Source organism: Delphinapterus leucas, chromosome 8 (genome assembly GCF_059928025.1).
Source record: "Delphinapterus leucas isolate spDelLeu-1000000601 "Yukka" chromosome 8, BTC_Dleu_Yukka2, whole genome shotgun sequence".
Lineage (NCBI taxonomy): Eukaryota > Metazoa > Chordata > Mammalia > Artiodactyla > Monodontidae > Delphinapterus > Delphinapterus leucas.
Genome location: NC_143136.1, coordinates 71,257,990 through 71,280,786, shown reverse-complemented (window position 1 = coordinate 71,280,786; position 22,797 = coordinate 71,257,990). Strand labels below are relative to the sequence as shown.

Below are 22,797 nucleotides of genomic sequence, written 5' to 3'. Positions count from 1 at the left end.
CCTTTGGAGATTGGGTGGGGCTCATCATTTCCAGCATTGAGCAGACTTGCCAGGTGATGATACACCAGTCTAATCTAATACGATACCAATATAATCGAATACAAACACTATCCTCTCCTGTGTGTGCCATGACAAGGTTGGGAAGCCCTGTGATGAACAAAGGAACTACAAATCCTTCTGGCAAGTTTTCATAAATCTGATTTCTTCCAACAGCTTTTGACAAGAGCTGCAGTGGAGAGGACAAAGTTGAGTTCTTTGGCAAGAAACTGAAGTACAGATATTTCATACTCATGATTAAGGGCAGAGATGAGTGTAGAGTTTCATTCACTCCTGAAAAGTAAAGAGAGAAATCAAGATATGGGTGGTGGGGGAGACGATGGGATGTTTTCCCAGGCCTGCCACTTCCTAATTTTGACTCCAAGAAGGTCACTGAACCCTCTCTGAACCGCAGCTTTCTCAATTATAACATGAAGGGACTAAATCAGTAGCTCGTTAACAGAGATTGAACATCAGAACCTCCTGAGAGCTTTAAAAAATACATAATGACAGCAGTAACATTCATACGTGCCAGGAAATGTTCTGAGCACTCCACATGTATTAACCCGTTTAGTCCCCAAAAGAACTCTGTGTTGTAGGTGCTATAACAGGTGAGGAAACTGCGGCACAGAAAGGTTGAGAAATTTGCCCAATTAAGTGGCAGAGCCAGGTGGAAGGACCCAGAGCCTGTGCTCTTTAGTACAACTGCAGGTTACACTGACTCTCTCCATATGTATGTATCTCTGAATCTTCTGACTCAGAATCTACTGTGAAGGGCCTGGACATGCAAATTTTGATTCTGGTGAGCACTCCTTATTCACAGCCACTTGAACTAGAAGAAATGTAATTCAGCCTGGAGATGAAAAAAGTGCCACAGACTTTTTAGTTAAATAAATGCTCAAATTCTTTGGCCTCAAAGATCTCAGTCAAAATTAAATGGGTTTGGCTTTTAACAGCTAAATTCCATGGTATCAAACAACAACAAAAAAGATAATGAATAAAGAGAGAGTAGGAAAAATTTAGGAAACAAAATGTTATCTAGCTAGTTAAGTAGACAGACTACACAGGGTTACTTAAGTAGATTACGTAATGGAGTAAAACCTAAGCCTATAAATGGGCAGTAACAATAATATTTTCATAATTTTTGGCTTAGATTTGGGGGTGAAGATGAAACATTTTGGAAAAACCCTTGGAAAGTATCAGTGCTCCCATCCAAATGGGCCAGAGGTCTCTTTGTTCCTAGGATCACAGATAACTGCCTCTTTGTTTCATCTTTAAAGAAACAATCCTTACACTACCAGAGTGGCCTTTGGAAAGATGGAACTCTGCACGTACGTGCTGATACAGTAAGTCCCCTACATACGAATGAGTTCCGTTCTGACAGCACGTTTGTAAGTCCAACAAAGTTAGCCTAGGTACCCAACTAACACAATCAGCTATATAGTACTGTACTGTAATAGGTTTATAACACTTTTCACACAAATAATACATAAAAAACAAACACAAAAAGTAAAACATGTTTAATCTTACAGTACAGTACCTTGAAAGGTACGGTACAACAGCTGGCGTACCGGGGCACATTCGCATCTTTGAAAGTTTGCAACTTGAAGGCTCGTATGTAGGGGACTTACTGTCATTCAGAAAATCTTAGTTTTTCATACAGATTCCCTCACAGACGTCTGAGTAATAGAAAGATGTTATGGCATTAAGAGAAAACGAGGAAGACAAGTGATCCTGGTTCCATAAGCAAGTTTAACCAATTTAGACAAGTTTAAGCCTGGTGTGGCCAGGTCAGTGAGGACACAGACGGCCAGGACGGCCAGGAGGAGCAAGAGTCCACGTCCCCTGGCACAGCCATGAACTTGGCCAGGTTTGTTTGTGTTATGAGTGCACTTCCTCTCTAATTCTAGATACCCCATTTAGGGAAACTTGTCCTCCTCTCCTCCCACTCAGTCCCATGGCTCTCTTACAAAATCTCTTCTCAAAAGTCTCCAGTCTGAAGCCAAACGGTCCTATCAAGGGAGTTGCAGAGCATGTTATTAAACAAAAAGCAACGTTTTAAAAAGTGTAAGCCCCTAAAACTGAACTATAAAAATTTATGAAAATAATGACATGTTGGAGGAATATATAGATCGAAGGGTTGACCATAAGGGCTACATCGGCAGAAAGTTTCCAATATACAGTATTCCAGCTGACAAATAATCAGGTTTAATTACTAGTCTCTCTTCTGCACTGAAGAGGCATCAGTCTGGAACTGACGTGTTGTTTCTTTCCACTTAATAGCCATATCAAAAGCACACAAATTCATAAAGCAGACAGGTACTCAATTTGAATTCGCAGAGAGTAGATGAGAATTTGCCGGCAAGAATAAAAACCAAGCTCTTCCTCCTGATCCTTATATCTGTTAATGGTACCAAACTCCCAGTTTCCTACACTCAAAATCTTACACTCACCAAATCATCTTCCTCTTTGGACCTACTCTCCTCCCAGTGAAGTACAAGCCTTCTTCTGGGATTAGAGAACCCCATGATATGGTCCTAGAGAAGACCAGACAAGGCAGGCAGCCAGGCTAGTACTGGCTTTAAACCTGGGCTTGAGCTGCTCACCCATTCCTGAAGACTCATTCAAATGCCAAGCTTTTCTTGATGCCCACCCAATCATATGCAATCACGCCCTATCTTCTAATCTCCATAGCACTTTCTGTCTCTCACGTGACAACACCACATTCTGGTCTACATGATGTGTGAAGTTTATTTTCCATATAAGACAAGAACCTCCCTGAGGGCAGGAAATGTGCCTTACCCAGTGCAGTATCTAGCAAAATCAAAGGCACGATGCTTAACAACTCACTTACTTCTACTTTAATTTCTCCTCAGAAGAGGTTTGGTCTTATGTTTTAATCAGATTTATACTTCTAGTAAAATTAGAATGCTATGTTAGGCCATTCTGTAAAGCACTGTTGTTTGGATTTGTTAGATGGGGATCCCTAAAAGAATGTTTCTCTTTGTAATGCACTAAGCCCCTCAGGCATCAAGCAAATGACATACCTTCTCTGTGCTGTGTAATCTCAGGGGAGCGGCACACTAGACAGCTAACCAGGAGCTGAGTTGTGTATAACCAGCTACATTAGAAGGGATTACTTTGTTAGGTGTCAGGAAAGATGAGTTCCTCCTCTATCCTCCCGCCTTTACCTTGAGCTTTTGATTCTGCTGGCTACTCAAGGGGACTTAAAGAAAGCTGATTTTTCTAACAAAATCTTGTTAAATCTATCATGGCTGAATATCTCTTTTAGGATCCCGGAGAAATGAGTCTTTTTATAGCTTGTGGTAAACAGAGGAACGTGGGCACTGATGAAGGGAGGATGAAGATAATGAACTGGCATTCAGAGTATGTTTGGGGAAGTAGAAAGCACAGTGGTTCGGAGTATGGGCTCTAGAGTCAGACTGTCCAAGCTCAAGTCCCAGCTCTACCATCATCAGCTGAATTATCCTGAGCAATAAGAGAAGGAAACCTCTCTCAACTCCATCTTTAAAATAAGGATAACAGTCAGAGAAGACTGATAACACTTACAGGTGGAATCTAAACAAACGATACAAATGAACTTATTTACAAAACAGAAATAGACTCACAGACATAGAAAGCAAGCTTATGGTTACCAAAGGGGAAACTGAGGGGGAGGGATAAATTGGGAATTTGGAATTAACAGATACACACTACCATATATAAAATAGATAAACAACAAGGTCCTACTGCATAGCACAGGGAACTATAGTCAATATCTTGTAATAACCTATAATGGAAAAGAATCTGAAAAAAAGAATATATATTTTCCAAAATTTTAAATAATTTAAATTAAAATTTTTTTAATTTATTAACTTAAAAAATTAATTAAAATTAACTTTAATCAATTAATTTTTTAAAAGAAGTTAAAAGAATAAAATGGGGATAACAATACTGCTCATAAAGTTGTTCTTAGGATTAAATAATAAAACATCTGGCACAGTCCCTGGCACACAGGAAATATCTGTCAAAGGTTAGCTGCTGGCATTATTCAGGTGTTTACACATTATGCAGAAATGTTTTCCATATATTTATTATAAAATGAAGATGGGGAAAGATGAAGGGAGAGGTTGTAAATTTCTAATATTCATGCTATCCCATTAAGGAAATTCTAAGTCAAACCAAGCACAATTGCCAAATATAGACTTAAGGCTTTTATTCCTGATGATACCTTCAACTTCATTTAATGGTTAAACACCCCCAAGCTGCTGCCACAGAAACCTAAGGTTCAGACAGAGGAACAGGGGATGAACATAAAGTAAACTCCATCTGCTCTCACAGAGAAGGAGAGGATGCTCTTGAAAAAATTCTTCTGATTCTGGCCATTATCTTCAGTGTTGGGTTCCCAATTAACTTCTGCTAAGGCTAACATTGAAATTGGTTTGCCAACAGTGTGTGCAGTATTTGGGCAATACAGGGAAGAAGGCTCTTAATCATGTCTAGGAATAACAAAACGAAACCCTTAAGAAAAAGGTCAACTGACAGTAAGGAGGCTTGGCTAAATCTCTAAATATCCATGCTTACCAGCAGATTTTACACAGAGAATAAATTAGAAAATAGACATAATTGAGGTTTTCTGCCAAAATATCAAATGCATACATGCAGTAGGTACTTGGCAATAACTAATGTTTGAGGTTTCAACTACTTGTGATGACACTGAAAGTCTCTGACCTGGAGTAATTTAAAATTTTGCTGCGGTATGTATTTGAATCATGGGCACTCAGACAGAGGGAAGTGAGTCATGCAGCCAGTGAAGAAGCGTAGCCCATCACCCAGGGTCCATATTTCAAGAAGGTTTTGCTCTAATTGTGTAGCAGTAACTCTCAAGAAGGGATTAAATGTTGTGTTAATTTTTGAAAATTGCCCACCCCCTAAAAAAAGCCAACTGATAGTTCTAATGATAAAAATAAAGAGCAAAGAGAGGTCTAAGAAAGAGCTGGTTCTCTACTGGAAAGCAGGTAGTTGTGGAGAATTTTTTTGATGCTGAAATTATTTTTGTGAAATTCTGGGATTTCCAAAAGTCTTCAGACTATATCTTGGTACGTCAAAGATCTATTGCACACAAAGTATTTCTTAAAGTGCCAGAATTCTTTCATACCAAGAAGGAAAAGGAAGCAATTAACGTGAACAAGAAAATAAATGATTTTATATAGCTTATCCAAGAGATGACTAGGGAGATACACACTGTTAAATACACACTGTTGCTCCTCAACTCTGAAATCTGCTTTGACTTCCATTTTTAGAGGAAAAAAAAGATCACAAAGATGATATATATCTTGCTCAGTGTCTAATGCATCCTGTTTTACTCTTTGACTATATAGACCCTGACTGGAATACTGTCCATGAAGAAAGTGTTAAATTACAATTAATGACTCAATATTTTGATGCAATAGATTGGCACACCTTTTTAAAAGAGTGAGATAAAGTCTGAAAACTTCACATCTTAGATCACACTTTTCAGAAAATGCCCAATTTTCTTGGTCTAAGCCCGCTTTGAATTATTATGTGTCACCCTCTTATGCTAGTAATAATAAAAGAAGCCAAGTCCGAGAAACTATTGCTAATAGTATTTTATATTCTGAGAATCTTCTAGATCGATGAAGAAAGAATTATTGAGAGGATAAAAATTAGCTGCTTTACAGAACAAAAACATTTGGAACTTAAAAGAAATCCTATTATTTACCATATAAATAAAATGCATATATGCGCAAGGAGCTATATAATAGCAACAGAAAGAAAAATGGCATGCATTTGCTATGATTATCTATGGCAAACATCATCTTAACTCAATTTCACTTTTGGGGAGAGCTTTTTTTAAGTACTCCAGTCAATAAAACATTTTTGTTAAGGCACACATTTAATGAGAGAACTCTTTTTTTATCACTCTATGTTTCTGTTAACTTTTCTTTTTCTGACTGTCTTTCAAAGGAACCTAATAAAATTTTGCTAGATACAGTTTTCAGTACCCTTGTAAAATGCAATTTTAAAAAACCTAAAAGCTCAAATGGCTTTGGAATACAATACAACTCAGTATGTCCAAATTTCAATTATCCTAGAGGTGGTGGATACCAAAGAAAAAACAATCTGTGGGTCTTTCATTGTTGATGTGTGTGAGTTAAATACACCATGACCACCACCGCCGCTACCACTAAGACACTACTTCAACTTGCCCAGAAACGTCAATTGAAGGGTAAAGTATGCCTCAAAGAGATATGTCAGCTTCTAATTTAACACTATATCAAGAGCTATGGGTCTGTAAGATTCACAAGTCTGACTTTAGAATAATACTGAATGTAGGCAATAAAATCTTTTGGTCCATGTCTTTCATGTTTGTACAGCTGTCTGAATACTCCAGCATACATCCATGTGGGCTGTGTTTCTTTCCTAAAGTAAATGTATTAATAACTTAGGGTATGTTCAGTCTTCTTGGACTGAGTCATTTGGGGATACCTGAATGGCCTTGGGTTACCTGGCTTTAAAGTCTCTCTTCAATTTGAAAGTGAGAATCAGATCACTTTTGGGTGGAGTGATTTTTCCTACTTCATCCCAGGATCATTGTTTTGTTTTCAATTTCAGGTACTCTCATTTCTTGAACTTTATATAAATTCCAAAGGATTTCATATATACCTGGGATTTCCTAATAGTGGATCTGTCAGGCCCTTGTTACTTTCAGGGTAAACACTTAAGGTTTAACTTCCTATTAGGGTTAAAGGTTGATTAATTAAGCATAAAAAACTGTATTTATCTTACTAGAATGCCTTCACTTTCAAATTTACCTTAAAAGTAGCCTAATGATTTTGAAATAAAAGGGATGATCATTTTATTCCAGGGTAGAGAAAAAAGAACTTTCAGCAGATAAACTGCTTAAGAAATTTTAGAGTTACAGAGATAAATGGAAATGTATAAAGAATTATTCCTTATCATTTCAAGTTGTCCATTTTCCTAACAGTTGCCCTGACTTTTTACTATAGTCAGAACTTATATTATTCTTTTAAAGTCAGCGTTCAACAAAACAACTAGTGGTTTCAGAAAAATATTTAGTTCAGTGGGCCCTGTTTATGGCTTATATGAATGAATAAAAGGATGGCCACATCTGGGGAACACAGGGAGAGGCTGGAGTTTAGGGTTTGAGAATCAGTGAGAGTCTGTGCCCTTCCTGTGCACTCTCTCTCAGTTAGTGAAAACTCACATTTTCACTTTATTCAAAGCTAAAACCTTACAGTCATTTTTAATCATGCTTCAGTCCCCGCATTCCTATCTCTAAGGCGCCCTGCCGTCCCAGTGCCTCTCCCCTCCATCGTCTATCACCACCCTGGTTCAGGGTCGCGTCAGCTCAGCCTATGACAGCCCTCTTCTCCAAGCCAACCTTCTGACTTCTGTTGTAATTACCATTCTGAGAAAAAAAGAAAACACTGAATTATGCTTCTCTTCCACTCCATGGGCCAACTTTTCTGTAACTAAAGAACAGACTCCAAACTTTTCAGCTTATTATTCAAAGTGCTAACGATATGCTCCCAAACTGCATCTCAGCCTCTCTTTGCTCTACATCCACACTCTCCACTCCGGGCACCAGGAGCCCTGGCTAACGAACAACTGCTGAATGGCAGCTTCGCACCAAGAAGTGTTCTTTGTGCTTTCTTAAACATCCAAGCACGCTCACATCTCTTGGGCCCTTTTGGAGGCCTGGAGGACACTATCATTTCCACCCCACATGAAATCTACCTTGTCCTTTAAGGTTGAGAATCATCTCCTCCCCAAAAGCTATCCCCTGGTATCGAGGTTAACGAAGACTTTCTCCGACCCCTCCCAGAACACTGCACTGATTATAACATTTACTTTATTCTGTCTTAAATTAGGGTTGGCTGTTTATGTCTGCCTCTGTTGATCTGTGTTGCTTTTCCGCTTCACCTTTTTAAGAGTTGCTTTATATTCAAAAGAATAAGGAAAACTTGCAGAAAACAGAAAACAAAGCACTAGGAAATGAAAATATACTGGATATTACAACCAAGGAAACATTCTATATCAAAAATATTTCCTTTTAATTAGTAATAGGCTATAATATTATAGGCTAGATTTAATTTCACATTTATATAAAAATCATGTTTTACTGTACTTTGAAATGAATCAGATATCTATTGAATGAAAGGGGAAAAAAAAACCCAAAAAACTGGTTGACCAAGGATTGGTTTGGGAATGAGAAAAAGGTTGTAGAAGGTGGGAGGAGTAGAAATACCTCATCTTGTTTTAATATCAATAAGACTTTTTCCTTTAAAATAAGCTGTTGATACACTGAGTTATGCAGACCTTTTCATGTGATGTCAGTATCACAGAAATGTCCATCCTTGGCCAACAGAGACCCACATATTTGCTCCTACTGCAAACCAGGAAGAACTATGGACCAAACCTTGCGCCCAGATACTGTTTTTGTTTGTTTGTTTTTATTGGACCAAAAGTTGTTTTTAAATTTTCAGAAAAATTAGTTGCGACACAACAAAAGATTTTACAGTATTATGACAAGGAATAAATCAGGGGTGAGTGGCATGAGGATAAAACTAGTCTTTTGTGAGTGAAGTGCTTCTCCTCCCACCCCCCGGCCCTCCCCCCTTGTCCCCCCCAAAAAACGCCTCAGGGAGAGAAGGTTGGTGGTTCATGTTAATATAACCTATTCTCTGGCTTTCCCAGCTTTCAGGATCAGAATCTGGTATTTTCTCCTTAATTTAAAATGTAGGATTACATATAACTTAAATTTATTCTAGTAGTGAGGATTTTGAGGAGTAAAGGCTCAGGCATGGGGAGACTAATATTTGCTCAATGACCTGGACTGTGCACCAGCTCCTCTCCTTATATTACTTGATTTAATTTGAATCACAACCTCATGATATAAGCATTATTTGACCCCTTTTACAGGCTACTGACTGAGAATAAGGCACTTGCCTAGCACTGTGGTAGGTAACTCTGGGGCACCAAAATCTTGCCACCCTGACCACCATGAGTTTATACTGTAGGTAAGAAATCTGTGAAGATGATATGCTGTCAGCATTACACACAGTCACAGACATGCTGCTACATAACAAGCCCTTGGAGAACAGAAATGTATGGAAGTAAGATGCTGACTGGGAGGTGGGGATGCATAAAAATAAATATGGAGAGGTTAGCGTCGTCCACGCATGAAGGAGGCAGGGGGAGCTTAGACTCGACCTTGGAAAATCAAGAAAGGGCAACGGGGCTTCCCTGGTGGTGCAGTGGTTGAGAGTCCGCCTGCCGATGCAGGGGACGCGGGTTCGTGCCCCGGTCCGGGAGGATCCCACATGCCGCGGAGCGGCTGGGCCCATGAGCCTGCACATCCAGAGCCTGTGCTCCGCAACGGGAGAGGCCACAGCAGTGAGAGGCCCACGTACCGCAGGAAAAAAAAAAAAAAAAAAGAAAGGGCAACGGAGAGGCCCGAGGGGAGGCAGCAGCAGGAACAAACGGTTCTTGCTTGTCACCCCTCAGGGAGGGAGGGAGGGAGGAACCACCCAATTCTTCCGGCTCTGAGAATGAAGACAGGCCAAAGAAGAAGCCGCAGGGCTTGGTGACTAAGAGGATAATGGGAAATAGCCAACACTGCTCCAAAGCTTCAACCTGGGGAGAGTAAATGTGGAAAAATGACGGTTTGGAGAGGAAGGAGATAGTGTTGAATCTGAGGTGCGAGTAAGATATTCAAGTGGAAAAATCTGCAGAAAATTGGAAAGAGTGGAGACTAACCCTCTGAGAGGATGGGGCTGCAGAGGAACAAGCCAAAAAAACTTAAATCAAAAGAACAAGGAGTTGGGCTTCCCTGGTGGCGCAGTGGTTGGGAGTCCGCCTGCGGATGTGGGGGACGCGGGTTCGTGCCCCGGTCCGGGAAGATCCCACATGCCGCGGAGCGGCTGGGCCCGTGAGCCATGGCCGCTGAGCCTGCGCGTCCGGAGCCTGTGCTCCGCAACGGGAGAGGCCACAACAGTGAGAGGCCCGCGTACTGCAAAAAAAAAAAAAAAAAAAAAAGAGCAAGGAGTTGAGGAGATGTGGACAACAGTGAAAACAAGCCAGAGGAAATAAGGGAGATGGAAGATGCCATGCAGTTTCAGCTGAAACTTGAAAGGAAAATGCAAAGGGTTAAGGTAGTGAGAAAATGGCAGCACCAACAGCCGTCGGCTCATCTGCCTAGAAAATCTGCCAGAGAAGTTGGAAGGGCAACACAGTCAGGCAAAATTTTTGGTTTGGCTTGCTTTTAGAGAAGGCGGAGAATGAAGATTATCTAAAGGTCAGGGGGTAAAAGATGAGTCCTTTCTGTCACCCAGCTCATTCCATTTCCTAAATGTGCTGGTTAACTGGACTGATGTCTTCTTTTTGAGCAGATAACACTTTAGAAATAGGGCGCAGAGCTGCAGCAGCCAGAGTGGTCACGAGGTCCCAACAAGACTTCCTATATATACACACATCACAGTGCGGAAGTTCGCTAGAGCTGGTCAGCTTCTTTCATCAAATCCGCTTAGAAAATTGATCTCCTTTCACTCCCTATCACCTGACCACCATCACCACTGTCACATCCCTGCCCAGTCCTTCAGACCAGTGTCCTTCAAGTCACCGAAACTGACCACCCTCCAGTGTGAGCCCCCTTTCCCTCAGCCATGTTGACCTACACTTTCCAGTGTCCCAAGTCCCTCTCTGACTTGGGCTAAGGCTGCTTTTTCACTGCCATCTCTTGTGTTGACATCTGCTTTTTCACTGTCATTTCTTCTAACATTATAGCATCTGTATGTTCTACTCCAAACATAGCTTTTTAAAAATACTTTCTGTCTCCCTCTCCGGTTTTCACAATCCTCATGTCATTCTTGCCTTCAGGTTTCACGCATTGTTTGTATGTTATCAAGTCCCTGCTGCAAACATTCTTAGGTATCTTTTTCCATTTTTCTGTTACATAACCCTCTAAAATATCCAAGTCCCCTAGAGACCCAAATTACTTGTTTCAATTGTTGCCCCTCCTACAATTCACGTTAATTTGTAAATTACAGTGCTAAATTTTTATTTCTAAAATATATATATATTTTTAGAGCTATGAATTTACACCTATCTTTGCTGAGAAGCTTCTGAAACTTTTCTAAAAAATCTCTAATTATGTCCAGTTTTTTAAGCTCTAGGATGAGTCACTTTTCCATAAGGTTCTTGTCACTTCCATGTGGCCAACTAGCTATTCTTTACTGGAAACAATTAAGTCCGGAACAGGAATGCTCCTTTTTGCTCTCTCCACATTTTGAGACACAGAAGTGTCAACCAGACAAATCTGGTACTTATTAGATGCTCTGTGTTAAATGGAACAAAGCTTTCAGCAGATACTGACATAGAGTTCTCTATTACTGTACGTCTTGCCTCTGTATAATACATAAAGAAAACTATATCATCAGAGCTAAATATCAAACCTGGGGTTCTGCAAATGATGGGAGACAGTGAGTAGCAAAGCATTATTTGCTGCTATTGATAACAGCAAAGAGACCGATGTCTACACATGCTGAGAAAATCCACGTATGTCAAAGACACCAACAACAACAAAGCGATGAATTTTTCAGGAAAGATGATCAAATGCTCTTCTGCTGCATTTGGAATATGATTTGACTCAGTAAAAAAAACTGCTGGTTTAATTTTTCAAATACGTATTTACTGCATATAAAACATGGTATTACTCTAGTATTTTATGGTTGTTTAACTCTATCCCCTTAATGTTACAACTCACCTTACAGGATTCAAAACTAGCTGAGGAACAATTTGTCTTCTGAAATCCTTTCCCCTTCTCTTACACCTCAAGGATGTGAGGGTTCATTTCATTCTTTTGTGTCCTACAAAGTTATATTTTTAGCTCCTTAGACTTCAGGTGCTCTATCTACCTGTAATTATGTTGCAAAAGCAGAGGGAGATGCCTGTAGAGGTCAACAGCAGACAAGATAGCAAAAAGGCCTATTTGTGGTCTTGAACAGCTGCAACAGGGCAGGGCGTGCCTGGTAAAATTCCATCCGACTCTGGTCAGGCATGACAAACCCCAAGAGCTGGACTTGCTTTCAAAGTCATCCCTAGCACAGGACATTATTTCACTGCCCTGGGAGCAAAGGCTGCAGACAAAGTCCAAAGGGGCTGATCAGAAGGGTAACACGGGAAAGGCGGAGGGAGGGTCCTGAGGGTGGCGGCCTTCCGAAGGCTCTCCAGATGCTGACGAACCACCTCCCAGTGTCCTACCCTCCTAAAAACACAACAGAGCAAAACCACCAGTGCTCCTGATGGAAGGCCAGATGTTACTTTTAGTTCCAGTTTGCAAACGCTGCCCAAGTAAGTTTTGAAAAAAATTTTTTTCTTAAAGCAAGAAGTAATAAATTTATACTTTACCCAGTAAAACAAAAATAAGATGCTATTAATCATATGTTTAGAAATGGAAATACTTTTCAGGGAACAGGAAACATTCTTTAGTGGACGTCCTTTTCCACAGTTATATAAAGTTCTGTTTGTGAGGGACCATGATTGTCTTTGGAAAAATAAAAGAGGCTGTTGTACGTGTAGGCTTTTATAGCTTAAAGTGATTGGAGGCTTTTAGTCTTTACACTGTGATCTTCGCAATGTGCAGTGCTTCTGGCTCCTTGGTTTAAACTGGTGCTTTCTTCCTTAGTTAATGTGATTGCAGCAAAGTAGCATACTTATATTCTATTTATCGACAAGCATATAATGCAAATTTCCTTTGGAACAAAGTTATACATGTATGCACATTTCATCTCAGGACACAGCACGGGGGGCAGTGAGAAGAGGAATAGGAACTTTGGGCATAAGAATGCCCAGAACTGAGGACTTCCCTGGTGGTGCAGTGGTTGAGAATCCACCTGCCAATGCAGGGGACACAGGTTCGAGCCCTGGTCCGGGAAGATCCCACATGCCGCAGAGCAGCTAAGCCCGTGTGCCACAACTACTGATCCTGCACTCTAGAGCCCGCATGCCACAACTACTGAGCCCGCGTGCCACAACTACTGAAGCCCGCGCGCTAGAGCCCGTGCTGCACAACAAGAGAAGTCACTGCAACGAGAAGCCCGCGCACTGCAACGAAGAGTAGCCCCCGCTCGCCGCAACTAGAGAAAGTCTGCAACAAAGACCCAACACAGCTAAAAATAAATAAATAAATAAATAAATTAAAAAAAAAAAAAAAAGAATGCCCAGAGCTGAGCGTGAACAACCCGGACCACAAAACTACAGGTGTGAGTGAAGACAGACTACCTTTGCCCCCCTGGCATTAGCGTTTATACCCATTTAGGATTAAGTTAGACGGTAACTACCTTTCTGACAAACGGTGACGACGAAAGTTTCTCTTATGAGACAGAATGGCCCCGAGAGGTGCTTCCACAAAATATGAGCACTCCTCAAAAAGGAACCAGCCGTGTTTTTAAACAATTCATAGCCTGCTTCTCATGCACCAATAAAGTCAAATTCTACTGAGCAAATGCTCCAATTTATCTTATTATATAGGCACTCTGTTGATCGTCATGCTGACTGAAAAAGCATCCAGGGACTCAAAACTTAGAAACCCTGTCAACTGTGACCAGAATGAGCATTCACAGATTTGTCTTGTACTAAACCTCTCTTATAACACAATTTATCTCACTCTGTAATATGATCAAGGAGATATTTAGGAGCTAAACACAAGAACGACTTCTACTTACGGCTGACACAGCTTCACCAGGTCCTGGTCTGTGGTGTTGGGAGGCAGCCCCCGGATATAGAGGTTCGTTTTGCTTAGCTGATCCCATCCTGAGCTGCTACTGCTACTACTGTTGTTATTACTGCTGGTGGTGCTGGGGCTGGGAGGGGCCATGGGGTGGGCTGGGACCAGAGACTGCTGGAAAACAAAGACGGCAGCGTTAGAACGCCAGACAGAACCGATTCGGCACCATTCAGAGGCTGTATGACCTCCCAACCAAGACGAAGTTACCAAGATATGCATACAGATTTATCTTCAGCTACTTTACCGCAGATTTTAATTTACACCTTAAAAAAGATCTGTTCATTCTACAAAAACACCCTCTCCTTCAACATGAATAATAGGATTTTACTCAGCAGAATATTCTCTACCTACACCTGAAACAGGACTAAGTTTTTGTAAGATTTTATTCAAATACTTTAAGGAACACATCTGACACTCAAAACGAACTTGCATAAAGTTATTGATAATATCATTTTAATCTACAGTCATTTAGAAATCACTGGACTTTTGAAAAGGTTTTCAAATTCTGAAGGACACTTGATTGAAACTTGCTGACAATTTTATTGAGATGATTCTTAGGGATTAAAAAAAAAAAAAGATTACTCTTCAACTGTAAGAAGGTTAGAGTTCAGTCAAGAGGCTCAAATAAGGAAGACTTCACCTAGTTCTAAGACAGGCCCATGGCTTCCTTGAGACATCTGGATAAGATTCACAGGTCGGCTACCTTTCGCTCTGGCTAACCTTGTGAAATTTAACCCCTGTGAGAATGGTGTAGAAGCTGGAAACCTTCCCAGGCCTGGCAGCAACCAAGGTAACTTTTACAAAGCCTGCAAGCCAGGCTCAGTGTGGTTTCAGTCGGCAGCCACCTAGGAAGAATGTCTGAAAATGTACTCACATCAGATAATTGTTAACCAATCGAAAGAAACCACAGTTCTCTGTCCCTATGCCACACACATGACCTTTGAGGAAGTTAAATGGTTCAGTTTGACATGGAAGTCAGCACACCCCAAAGTGTCCTCACAGCAAATGCTCTGCAGTTTCACACCAGGACAGGAATTTTTTTTACTTCACATCTTCTAAATAATAAGTAGACTAACCAAGGGCATCACTGACACTGAGTAACAGTTTGAAGATGTAAAATTAGTCACTAGACATTCAACAAAATTTTCAAATCTTACAGCTTGATTTTTACTACCATAAACAAGAAAATGAGGCATCTCTAGGACACAATTAAATTCCACTTTAGAAAGTTCAAAACGTAGACCCCCTGCAATAAATATAACCTTGCTGACCTTGTCAGCAAACTCAACTTTCCAGGACAGATTATCTGGCTCTGCACCCAGTTTCTGCCACGGCCACCCTAACTCCACAGTATCCTGAGGCGCTGGGCACCTCATGAATCTAGACATGTAACCATTTCTTCATGGCCTATACTATGAAGATTGCTCTTCTCACTGCCCAGCGCCCTTGCTAAATTAAAATCAGAGTCCAAACACCACTTTATCTCAAGGGATTCTTTTTCAGAAAGGAGAGGTGCAAGAAGGGTTAACAACAGTCAATGTATAAATGAAGGCTGAACTTGAACCAGGAACATCAGCACAGCTTAATCCAAACAAAACCTGTCTGAGATCATATCCTATCAAGTCTATCTGATTTATGCCCTTAATAAGCAGTTGAACTCAAATCCTTTCCTCTCATCCCTGTTTGTCTCTAAGGGATAAAAACAGCTTTCCAGGTATAAACTAAGCCCTTCTCCCGCTCTGCCACTGTTGGCACCTCAGACCCCTCAGCTGTGCCACACAGAGGTCTATGTCCCTTCTCCAAAGTCACTCAATATAACTGCTAGCTGCAACCTCCAATCAGCCAGGCACCCTCTATTTCTCACTTCAGTGAAGAACAGAGGGGCTGGGAAGTTAACACATACATCGCCACCCTGTCCCTAGCCTTCGATTTACACAAAGAACTGACAGTTGTAGACATCTAGGCAAGACTGTAGTTTTTCTTAAATCGCCTCTGATTCACATCCGAGAGCCTGTGCTTGCCTCAAACACAGCTTTTCACCATAGGACCTGGTGTGTTCAGCGCTGCAGTCGGCGGATGAAACGTGGTCACCTGGGTAAGCCTTGCAGGGGTCTGACAGAAGCTGTGGATTGGGTCCATGCCCACCTTGCAGTGGGATGACACCACCCAAAGAAAGTGAACCAGCAGGCATCTGAAAGACTGCATCCCAAGTCTGCCTCAGCTCTCACCTCTGCTCTTCTCTGGGGTGGAAAGTGGAGTGTCGGGCATAGACTTAACACAATGAAAAGAAACATGTGGATGTGTGAGTTATCTGGAGATCTCCTGGACATGAAGGAGCAGGCTTTTATTTATGTATCTATATTTGGCAGAAGCAGAGCCGTGATCTACATAGCTGATGGAATGCATCTTTGACCGGCCTCCATATTTATGACAGCAATATTTTCCCATGCTGGAAGTAGGTGGGGAGCATATACAGTCTGTGCCTCCCCACTTTCTCTCTAACCTACTCTTTTGGGGAAAGAAATCTCCTAGTATTCCGATCCCACCTGGGAGAAGGGAGGTCCCGAATGCATCCTGAGGAGGGTGACTGGTCTCTGGTGAGTCCTGGTGACCAAGGTTAAATTCAAATGAATCCTATTATCAACTCTCAGAAATAGTTGATGACTAAAGACAAGAAGCATTAAATTAGTCCAAGTTGTCCATATTCCATTTTCTGGTACAGAAAATTTTAGATCAAAGATTGAGTTTTTAGAACTCATTGAAATTAAAAATTTAAATCCTGATAAAGACTTCCTCATGTTCAAAGAAGAAAATGCAAACACAATAAAGGAGTTTATTCCAAAATATTCAGGATGGGTTAATGATAATTGTTAAGAGCAGGGTAATAATTATTGTCATATCCTGCATGTTTCATATGTGCCAGACACTGTGCCATGCGTCACAGTGCCATGCATCATCTTACTTAATCCAAACGAGACAGATGCATTATTGTTCTCCCATTTTGCAGATCAGGAAACTGAGTCTCAGGAGATGTTAAGTAATGTGCCATGGTCACACTTTTAGTAGGCGGCAGGGCTGCAATTTGAACTCAGATCTGCTGGACAACAAAGCCAGAGCCCTTAATCTGTACTCTAAATGGCACCCAAAACACTGTCTATATCCTAAATGAACTATTAATATTATTTCATTTTTCTGTGCCCATTCTTCCTGCAACTTAAATTATGAAACTGAAGTTTTTCTGAAATATGACACTTAATACCATTGGTGGCTAAGTGTTTTTAAGAAAAAAAATTCCAAGGTGCCTTTAAGTTAATTTAATGAGCAACAGTCAACTTGTGCTTTTTTTTTTAACAAAACCCTTAAAAAGTTCAGTTTTTAAAATTCGACCTTATAAATCTTTTCATTAAAAGAATTCTGCAAACAATTTTGGAAAGCTACAGCACGTTACAGCCGAACATCAGAGTCACCATTTTAGGAAGGCTCCACTTAACCAGTGAAGAATGAAACCCTCACTCCCAGATTGAAACACAAACACTGGCAAGTCTTTATCTACAACTTCAGAACCCTGATCAATTTAAAGCAATTACACTTTGTAGTCAAGTGCCTCAACAGCATGAACCGCAAACTTAAAAAAAAAAACAAGAAAGAAAAAAAAAGCTCACAAGTGGACGATATTTTAACAAACTCCATTTTCATCACTGGTTGTCCTTTTACATTTTGCCTCTGAAAAACCCCTAAGCTGCCCTAGAATTTGAAAAGACACTCCCCACCTTCCACCCCTTGGATGAAGCATGTGGACAATTTTCACAAATTCAACCTATTTATTTAAGGAACTGCGTGGCTGAATGACCACAGCTAAGTACTGACCCATCCCACAAGAGCCTAGGAGTCTGTAGCTCAGCCTTCTTTGGCCTAATCTCACTGCTTCAGGTCAGGTAAACAAGATACCTATCAAGTTATCTATCCAAGGGCAGGGAAAACAAGCTAATTCAGTTTTCACAATAACATTTAACTAGGCTGAATTCGCATGCCTAAAGTGATAGAAAAATAAAGTTGGTGGTGAATAAATGGGTGGCTCTGTTAGCAGAGCCTCTCTGCACTCCCTGCAGGAGTGGGTGTGGGCACCAGCAGGAAGAGGGCTTGTCAACACTCAGGGAGGACTTCCTGTGTGGACCACAATCAGGGAGGACTTCCTGTGTGGACAGCACTCAGGGAAGACTTCCTGTGTGGACAGCTCTGATGCCTCCATCCCACCAGGAAAGCCCACTCACCTCCTACACCAAAAGACAGACACGCAGCAACTACACGTACGGTAAATCTATTTCCCTCCCCATCACATCACCCCTCACCCCAATGCACATTAAGAAGTCTCTTCTATATAAATGCAAATCTAAGTCTCTTTTAAAAACGGGATTAACCACGTGTGAACTAAAAATATATTAGTAATCATGTACATTGTTGTAGATTTCTATTCAGCAATGAACAATTAAAAAACAAAGACCTGTCACTATAAATTCTATTGTCCTATTTCCTTCCTATTTCTAATAGGCTCAAGAATAGTGCTCTGACCAATCTTATAGCTGAAGCTGTTCTTCCCTCACCCCCTCACTTAGTAACTTTCCTAAGAATATACTTTGAAGGGAAGGGAAACCTAGTATCTGCCTTTTAATTACCCTCAAGTCTTCTTTAAGGCTGTCATCCTCATAGTTAAGGTTATAATCCATAATCCCTGTCCCCACCCTGCCACCCCCTACACACACACACACACACACACACACACACACACACACACATACACCCCACCACCAAACAGCAGGGAGGTTTACCACATCAACTATTTCCTTTATCCAGAAGCAAAATAATCACTACAGTTGCTCCTGAGAGCAGACAGAAGTCATGGGCATCATCATTTCTCCAGGAAATAGTATAGTATCAAGCCTGGCGTGAACTGAGTACTATACAAAAGCACTGTCTACCAAACTAATGCCATATACTGGTTCTTCTCCCAAAGCTTTCAAGATACAAAGGAAATTTAATAATTTAGGGGAATTATGGAACGGGGGTGGGGGGGGGCAGATCATCTGAATAGGCCAATTTTGTCACAGTCAGAACATTTTTGTTGGTTTGTTTCCATTTAGACATCTGAGTGGCTCCAAAAGGGCTAGGAATAATAACTGAGAAAGATAAAGTTCCTGGCACAGGGAGCTGGGAAAGTACACAGCTGAGAAGTGGGAGGTGAGTTAGTGAGAGATGAGAAGCTGGCCAGGAAGCAGATGTTCTTCCGGGTAGGCCAGGAGGCGAAAGGACAGCACCGACATTAGCCCAGAACAATGGTGCCCCTTCACACATGCAGAGTCTTACTCACCCATCATGTGGGAAGGAGGACAAATGGGCAGATATCAGGTAATCCCATTGGATGCCAGGATATCAAAGCTTAAAATCACATAGCTAATTAGTTAATGAACTGGGTCTCATATTGTCACTGTTCCTTGTTTGGAAACAAACTTTGTAGCCTCAAACTATGAAACTGAGCAATAGGTTATTCAGCATTCTTTTGCTGGATTCTGTCTGTCGAAGCGGAGAGGTCCATGTTGTTATGTTGGCTATTTTAAAAATCTAAAACTAAAAATTCCCAAGGCTTCGTAATTAATATTCACTAAGATAGTTATCAAATCTCATCCTTAAATGTAAAGTTGCAATCTCTACATAGAAATCTCTTTACCTAAGTCCATCAGATAAAAAAAAATAAATTTCAGACGTGCACTGAAATTTTAAAATGTACCATTCCGGTGAGTGATGCGGATAACGGAGGAAGCGAATAAGTGTGTGGGACCCGGGGTTGGTGAGAAATCTGTATCTCCCTCGCAGTTTTGTTGTAAACCTAAAACTCCTCTTTAAAAAAAGCCTTTAAAAAACAAAACAACAGGGACCTCCCTGGCAGTCCAGTGGTTAAGACTTCGCCTTCCAATGCAGGGGGTGCGGGCTCGATCCCTGGTGGGAGAGCTAAGGTCCCACGTCTCGCGGCCAAAAAAACCAAAACATAAAACAGAAGCAATACCGTAACAAATTCAATAAGGACTTTAAAATTGGTCCACGTCAAAAAAAAAAAATCTTTAAAAGCAAAACAAAAAACAACATAAAGATTCCGCACTGAAGGCATTAAGTATGTTATTCACCGGAAAACTGGAAGGCCAAGAAAGTAAGTGAGGGGCTTAAGGCAACGGGTTCAAAACTTCCTTACCAGAAAGCACATTCATTAGGAAGGAAAAGCTTTTAACAGTGGGCTCCTGGCCTTATCTACCCTTAATTGCATCACGTAAAATGGTGTGGTATGGTTTCTAAAAGTAGTAAGAGTTCAACCAAGTGCTCATCCCTGAGATGAGATGAGAGGGATGAGAGGGCCTGGAACAGAAAGGTTGAAGGCGGCTTCACTGAGGGAGTAGATGGCTGAGGGAGCTGGATATTAACGGCAAGTCATTAAAAACAGAGGAAAGGCAGTCCTGAAAGGGGTGGGTGTGTGGGCAGAGGAGAAGAGCCGACCAAGATACAGACAGGAAGCATCATTCTTCATGAAGCCAGGGAAAAGACCAACCTCTTTTCCTTTGTCTTTTCCCTTGGTTGGCTCAAGGGTATGCTAGGACAAGCTGATGTTTGGGGAGGAGAAGGTGTGTGTGGGGGGATGACACTAGAAAGGTAGGAGGAGTACCTAGAAATCGATATAGAATATGGATATAATGTCACACATGACTGTTCAGAGTCTCACAGGGAGAATAGAAAATTTTAAGATGATAAATGAAGAGCGTAGCTTGTGGAGGACATAAACCTAAGGAAATTCTCCCCCCTCCTCTCTACATACAAAAGAAAAATGACTGAATGGAAAAATCTGCATATCTGGAGTCCAGTCTTGCCTTGGCCAGTACCTGGAGCATCATTTCTGGGCAGCACAAGGTCCTCGCCTGGGCAATGAGCAGGTTAGACTGGGTGATTTCTAAGCTCCCTTCCATTTCCGAATTCTAAGGCTGGATAATGCTTCTGGCTGTCTCCAGCTAAGGCATATCACGACAGAACCCAGCCAGGCTCCTGGGTACTCTTATCTACCTGCACCAACAGCCAGAGAAATGGAGTAAGAGGTTGAATCAGCAGACCCGAGAAAGAAGACTCACCCAACTACATGCGCAGCTAGAAGACAGGAGTTGCGCTGTGGTCTCACCTCCCTACACCACTTAAGCCAAGCACAGAGTCTCTATTTAGCCACAGATGTTTATGAGGAAATACAGTAAATACAGAAGCTATACTAAAACTACAACTAAAGTTTAAAGAAACAAATTAAAAAAAAATTTTTTTAAGATATAATATTCAGAGTTCTTATAGCCAGAGTGGTCTTCAGATGAAAATATTATAGCTGAATAACTTGGACCTATTGAGACTTTTTGTTGGTTAACAGCCTCACATCTTTCTGTTTCAACATGTAATCAGTAAAAAGTTGCATTTCACATTCTATTTAATCTCTTATACATCAAAAGACCATGTAATAGCTCCAAAACCACCTTAAAAGAAAGTTCATAACAACCAGCTATTGGAACACGGTAAACAGAAAATCCTGCCAAACTCCTGGTACAAAATTGATTACTCTCCTGGATTCTGAATGCAGGTGCATAGAGAGTGTTTTTATTCTCTTTTTGGGTCTCAAATGAAGAATTTTCAAATCCACACCTGTTTTGTTCCTTGACACAGAGCCCTGCAAAGGGACAAGAACAAACTCTTCCTTTTTACTCAAAATAAATTGAAAAAAGGAAATTTCCTAAGGGAAGTGCAGCATTACCTTTATCATGACAGCTCAGAACACCTCTGCAAAGCCTGAATTTCCTGCCTCACCCCAATGGAGTTAGGATACCAGCAGGGTCAACCTCCTTCCAGCTGTTTTTGTTTTTTTAACATCTTTATTGGAGTATAATTGCTTTACAATGGTGTGTTAGTTTCTGCTTTATAACAAAGTGAATCAGTTATACATATACATATGTTCCCATATCTCTTCCCTCTTGCATCTCCCTCCCTCCCACCTGCCCTATCCCACCCCTCCAGGCGATCACAAGGCACAGAGCTGATCTCCCTGTGCTATGCGGCAGCTTCCCACTAGCTATCTGTTTTATGTTTGGTAGTGTATATATGTCCATGCCTCTCTCTCACTTCGTCCCAGCTTACCCTTCCCCCTCCCCATATCCTCAAGTCCATTCTCTAGTAGGTCTGTGTCTTTATTCCCATCTTGCCCCTAGGTTCTTCATGACTTTTTTTTTTCTTAGATTCCATTATGTGTTAGCATACGGTATTTGTTTTCCTCTTTCTGAGTTACTTCACTCTGTATGACAGACTCTAGGTCCATCCACCTCACTCCAAATAACTCAATTTCGTTTCTTTTATGGCTGAGTAATATTCCATTGTATACATGTGCCACATCTTCTTTATCCATTCAGCCGATGATGGACACTTGGGTTGCTTCCATCTCCTGGCTATTGTAAATAGAGCTGCAATGAACATTTTGGTACATGACTCTTTTTGAATTATGGTTTGCTCAGGGTATATATGCCCAGTACTGGGACTGCTGGGTCGTATGGTAGTTCTATTTGTAGTTTCTTAAGGAGCCTCCATACTGTTCTCCACAGTGGCTGTATCAATTTACATTCCCACCAACAGTGCAAGAGTGTTCCCTTTTCTCCACACCCTCTCCAGCATTTATTGTTTCTAGATTTTTTGATGATGGCCATTCTGACCGGTGTGAGATGATATCTCATTGTAGTTTTGATTTGCATTTCTCTAATGAGCTGTTTTTGAAACTCTATGTATAGTACAGTTTGTATCTTCTAGCATTTTTTGTAAGTAAAGAATTATTGCTGAGATTGCAAAGTCCTCAGGGTGGAAATCACCTATTTAAA

General features: G+C 41.0%; 1 protein-coding gene across 12 annotated transcripts in view; it reads right to left on the bottom strand.

The window, feature by feature from the left end:
• Positions 1 to 22,797, bottom strand: part of RBMS1 (RNA binding motif single stranded interacting protein 1) — a 213,684-nt gene that overhangs the window by 81,031 nt on the left and 109,856 nt on the right. For 7 of the 12 annotated variants that reach the window (XM_089916776.1, XM_089916783.1, XM_089916785.1 and 4 more), the window contains exon 1: positions 13,806 to 14,916. In XM_089916776.1, the coding sequence (XP_089772902.1) occupies positions 13,806 to 14,086 (281 nt within the window). In that variant the 5' untranslated portion in view covers positions 14,087 to 14,916. Of the gene's footprint in view, positions 1 to 13,805; positions 14,917 to 15,138; positions 18,199 to 22,797 lie in introns of those variants that run through there. The other 5 variants (XM_089916779.1, XM_089916781.1, XM_089916778.1 and 2 more) reach the window with 3 other exon arrangements.